This window comes from Botryllus schlosseri, chromosome 2 (assembly GCF_051294905.1).
Source record: "Botryllus schlosseri isolate E-star chromosome 2, Bs_hap1, whole genome shotgun sequence".
Lineage (NCBI taxonomy): Eukaryota > Metazoa > Chordata > Ascidiacea > Stolidobranchia > Styelidae > Botryllus > Botryllus schlosseri.
In genome coordinates this window covers 15,295,929-15,301,174 of record NC_137237.1, presented here as the reverse complement: position 1 = coordinate 15,301,174, position 5,246 = coordinate 15,295,929, and the positions used below count along the sequence as shown (strand labels likewise).

The 5,246-nt window shown below is 45.6% G+C and overlaps 1 protein-coding gene across 1 annotated transcript; it reads right to left on the bottom strand.

Annotated features, from left to right (window-relative positions):
• Nucleotides 1-232: 232 nt before the first annotated feature.
• Nucleotides 233-4,100, bottom strand: LOC145433785 (uncharacterized). The gene is made up of 2 exons (XM_080311038.1): nt 1,236-4,100; nt 233-1,075 (listed from the first exon to the last, which is right to left on the bottom strand). The coding sequence occupies exon 1, from the start codon at nt 3,382-3,384 to the stop codon at nt 1,555-1,557; it is 1,830 nt and encodes a 609-aa protein (XP_080167164.1). The 5' UTR covers nt 3,385-4,100; the 3' UTR covers nt 233-1,075; nt 1,236-1,554.
• Between the last annotated feature and the right edge of the window lie 1,146 nt (nt 4,101-5,246).

Sequence of the window (5,246 nt, the reverse complement as noted above, 5' to 3'; positions counted from 1 at the left end):
ATTGAGGAGGCGTCCCCTTTGTATGTCCATGGGCGGCCGCCAATCCATTTTTCGAGACTATTGCTCTGTCGCACCTTTTCATGACGTACGTGATTTCTTCAATTCTCATTTGCATCCCCATTTTCTTTTTAATGACGCCGCAAATTCCTTCCCAGGGATGATATCCATCCACTGAGTCATTACAAAGATCATGGCGATGATGAGACTCTTGAGTTCCGTCTTAACGCTTGGACTGGTCCCTTGTTGTGGTAACTTGGCCAGCCATTGGCTAATGGGAATCTCGTGATGAACGGGGTTCTGTTGTTGGTGGAGAGAGGGCGAGGTCCTTCGATGTAGGCCTCTGATGTCGGTGCGTGCCCGCACCTACCGTCACGCCGACGGACTCCTTTTCCGCCGGGGACCCTTTTTCTGGGGAGACGTGCATCCTAAAATCCCCAGACTCCTTGTCGGACATGACCGGGTGTATATCCGGTTGACCGGCAATCGCTGCTTCGTTTGAACCTTTTGGGAAAGTACTCATTACTGTGGCTGTCGTCATGCATCTATGGGCCGATTCATTAAGGTAATTCGGACAAGTGCATCCACGAAAGCATTTAGGACCAGTTTTCTCGTGCAGGTCTTTATTTTCGCCAGCGGACATTCTTCGTTCGATGTCAGCTGTGGCAGTCGCCATGCATCTATGGGCCGGATCTTTACAGTTATCCGGACAAGTGCATCCGCAAGAGCCTTCGGGACCAGTTTTCTCGTGCAGGTCCTTATTTACGCCAGCGGGGATTCCACGCTCGACGTCTTCATTAACGGTGTTAGCAGGCATTCCTGTCTCAACACCAATAGTTTCCCATGGGTTCTGTGTGACGTTAGTTGCTATTTTCAACTCGTCGTTCGCACCAGTGGTGATTACCATCTCGGTACTTGCGCCAGCGGCAACAGCCAGCGGCGATGGCCAGCGTGCCGGCTCGACGCTTATTTGATTTGCAGCTTCCATCAACCCCATCATCGGTTACAGTGTCGCGAGGACTGCTTCCGACTTTGGTTCCGTCCCGTTGATCTCATGAGATCCCATCATGTAGAGTTACTAAAGACATATCTTCAATTGCATTAGACGGTGTTTTCAACCCAATTACTATGCTTGGTAATTGCTGTACTTTTTCAATCCATTTCAACCCTATGATATTAAGTGGAACTCCTAATCCGGTCACAAATGGAACGGACAGACCATCAAAATTAATCTCTACCAAGGAATCTACTTGGGACGAGCCACCTATTCCTGTCAATTCCATGTCTATTGGTTGACGTTCCTCCCAGCTTTGTGGGTATTTAGTAATAACGACCTTTTCATTATCAAATTGGGGATGCTTCCCGTGTCAGCTAGGAATTTCGAACCCGTTATGGTATCAATCAAATACAACAATTGGCCTCCGAACAATTCCGTAAATCGGGCTGTAATGGGTCATCCGGCGTATCAAGAAATGTAAATAAGGGTAAAGAAGAGTTATGTACAGTTTTTGTATGTTGGGGGTAATAAATTATCTGGGAGCTGATTTACCGGATCAATCAGCTCCCGCAAGCGATCGAGAGTCGAATACCTTGATTCAGTTCATCATCCGTCCAATATGAAGCATTATATCGACGTGGATGATCAGGGTATTGAGGTTCCGTCCAAGCCACTTGGCTATTACCTCGGGACGAGTGTGCAGGCGGTAAAGATGACTTTGTGTCACGCTCTTCCTTTGTTTCCTGGTTCCTAGGGCGCGTCTCTTGTTCATCCAGAAACTCGGAGTTCCAGACGAGTTGTAGCTCCTCCGCAACGTCCCGCCAAGTTTTCTCTTCTTCCCATCCTCGTAACATCAGTCTGAGTGCTTCTGGTAGTCGTTGTCGTAAATTTCGGAAAAGACGCAATCCATCCGGATTATCCTCAATAAGACTATCCATGTCTATTTCTAGTTGCTTCAAAGCGCTATTCAGCAGAGGTAGCGGCTCATCCTCCCAGCGATAATTTCTGCGGAAATCCCCAATGATCTTCTCATCATTTACCAAACCCTGGGGATTGGATAAGGAAAGGGATCGCATCACCGATTCCCATTCCGCTTCCCCCGAATTGGTATTAAAAAAATTTCCCAGTTGGGTAGCATGCTTGTGTCTGCCAGCCGCCCTCAATTTCGTCTGCATCGCATTAGCCAAAATAACATCAGCATCTGTATTCCCGGGACCGTGACGTATTCGTCGCATCGAATTTTCCATCCACTTTAGTAGTGGCATGTCTCCAGGATCCACCATTAGCTGAAGCATTTCTTTTTCTGATTGTATTTTAATGGGTACGTTGAGCATTGGAACTGTTACACCTGGATATTGGTGCAACTGTTGTTGTTGCTGTTGTCGCCTAGTCCTCCCCCCATACTCTTTTGGAGTGGAGGTAGCGCGAGGTGTATCAGGAGAACGAGAGATGTCGGAAAGTTCCTCATCGAGAGATTCTTCCGCGGAATCCTGAGAGCTTGCACCGCCCCGTAAGGACCTTATATTATCTCTGATTTCTTTGGAAACACGTTTTAGTCGGGTATTGAAATCAACTTCACTGTTTTCTGCATCAGATCGTTCCTCCCCTGGACTATGAAAGGTTACCCGTCGGGAGGCGCCATCCGCATTTATACGAGATTCTGTCTCCGAATTGCGGCGTTCTTGCCATCCTTGATATCCACTATATTTACTCAAGGAACTTTTTGCAGGTTCCGGCCTTGTTCCCACCGTTGCTAAGTTTCCATTTTTTTGTTTGGCGCGTGCACCACTACCCACAGGGAAACAGGACGTTGATCCTTCAGAAGAGTCGGATAATGCGACGGGCACGGAATTCGGGAACGTGGGATAGACGGCCGTTACAGTGTGACAATCTAAACCCTTACGAACCGTCATAGTTGGTCCTTGTTTTACGTCCCCACTTGGCCGCTCAGCAGCAAGAACGTACGCCGGAGGATCATATTCTGGTGCATTTGGAAGTACCGTCAAAATGGGAGGTTGCGTTCTATCTCGCGTAACCTGTGCATGCGACTTTCCGAGCTCAAACTCTGACGTAAGAATGTCATTCAGCACATCGGCGGAGACGTTCCCGCTAACTTTTGTTGTGGCATCACAAACAGCTTTGAGGTCCGCTTGAGCTTTTCGAACCTCTTTCTTTGCCTTCTCTAAACCTTTCATGGTTTCCGGAAGAGCTGTTTTTACTTCCTTTAAAAGTTCAGCTTGTTCCGCCACATCTTTAGCAAGTTGTCTTTCTTGTCGCCGTGCATCTTCATGGCGTTTTTGTGTCGCTTTAAGCAAGGTAATCCCTTGTTTGAGTTCTTTTGTTGCCTCTGACGACTTTTTCTTTTTAAATGCTTTCAATATTCTTCGCATAGTACTCTCTATTGACTAGAGGAAGTACTGTTGACAAATATTAAATCAGGCAAGGATGCGTTGAAAAAGACTGTAGGTCCTGGCGGCGTATTCGTGGTTTTGACGTAAGCAGTGGGTTCGCTGCTATTTGATCCCAAAAATACGTTCAACAGATTAGAAAGCGCTCCAGGCGATACGTGCAGATAAATTGCTGCCAATATTATCAGGAGAGATACAGACGATGAAAGCAAGGATACGACAAGTACAAGTTTTACGATGGTCGTCTTAGAAAGCATCGATTGGTCAACGTCTGAACACCGGAAGTTTCCCCGTACTGGCCACCAATTTTGTTTTTATAGTGCAGCTCCACAACGATTGTTATGCGAGTAGTCCACACTTGTTCGGGATACTTCGTAGGACAAAAGTTGACACTCTTTGCTCTCTTGTGTAGTAATGACGACGTTCGTAGATGTGTAGATGTTGATTAGAGATTTTTCACAGTCTTAAATGTTGATTGAAGTATTCCGTAGTCGTAATATTGTCTTGTTTCCAAACAGCCAATGACCATTAGGTCCAAAGCTCTAATCTAACTCTTTACAAGTAATCTAAAATCTTAATACAACCAAATACTCCAATAATTATCATGCAGACGGAAATGAGGTAACCCTATGCAAAGCTTGGTTAAATTGGCATACACATCATTCATCAATTATAACACAAAGCACGGTTTAACCTATACATCAGGGGTTCTCAACCCGCGGCCCGCGGGCCGCATGCGGCCCGCCGACGATTATTTTGCGGCCCGCGACATCTTCCAATATGAACCCAATTGCTTCTGGCACAGTATTGTTATGGAAGACCGATGTGTCATATTTGTCGAAGAAGAGTTGTTGTAATGAAGCGTAGAAGCTTAAAATGATAGCACGATAGTTTCTTCTGGAGTTATACATATCGCCTGATCTTAGGTAAAACGTTGCTAGCTAGGTGTCAAGCCCAGCAATCCATATTTCGAGGCATTGTTAAAATTGCCGACGACGTTACCGACGCATTGTTCAAAATTCTTAGAATATCGCTAAACCCAAGAATCTGCGAGAGAAGGTGTGACTGCTATAAAACTTCCAACGTACTGTGCGAATATTCGCTGTTTCTGCAACTTAGCAGCAAGGCCAACACAACATCACCTGACAAATTTCGAAGCTACAGTTGTCTGATTCAATCGTCACCAGAAGAGTAACAGCGCAGTCTCAGTCGATGTTTTATCGCGTGTTCTGAAACACGTTGCCACGTAGACTACTTCAACCTCTAGGGTTGGACGAATCCACCGACTTCACACACATTGCATAGCTAATTATCCAGGTGCGTTTTATCAGATTGGACATGGACATATTTCCAGAGTAAATGCTGACGGGGCAAACGTGCGAATGGGACCAGTGAAAAACATCAACTGGAGAAAGCTGACTTCTGTAACTCTGTGTTGGGGTCCAGTAATGGAAAAATGAGATGGGTTGATTGGTTTGCTCAGAAATGAGACCGCACACCAGACATCTTCTCGTATCACTGAGAGCTCAAAGTGATAATGGCCTCTGTAACGAATAACGTAATGTGAACGTAATATTATACTTGCTCGCTCACGCATTGAAACAGAGGTTTGACTATATGGTGGAAAGGTTTGAAGGTGCATATACCGACTTGCAACGAATGCTATGCGCACGCTCCATGAAGGGATTTACTTGCGCGGCTGAAAGATAGATATTGTCACAAAAAAAACAGCAACTGCAAACTTACGAACGCTGTCCATTATTGCTTTAGAATGCATTAAAATGTACTAAATTTCCGTATAAGAATGGTAAATAGGCTACAGTAGCCTAAATTTAATAGTAGCC

Excerpts from the sequence above, each read along its gene's own strand:
- LOC145433785 (XM_080311038.1), bottom strand. The coding sequence starts at position 3,384 with ATGCGAAGAATATTGAAAGCATTTAAAAAGAAAAAGTCGTCAGAGGCA.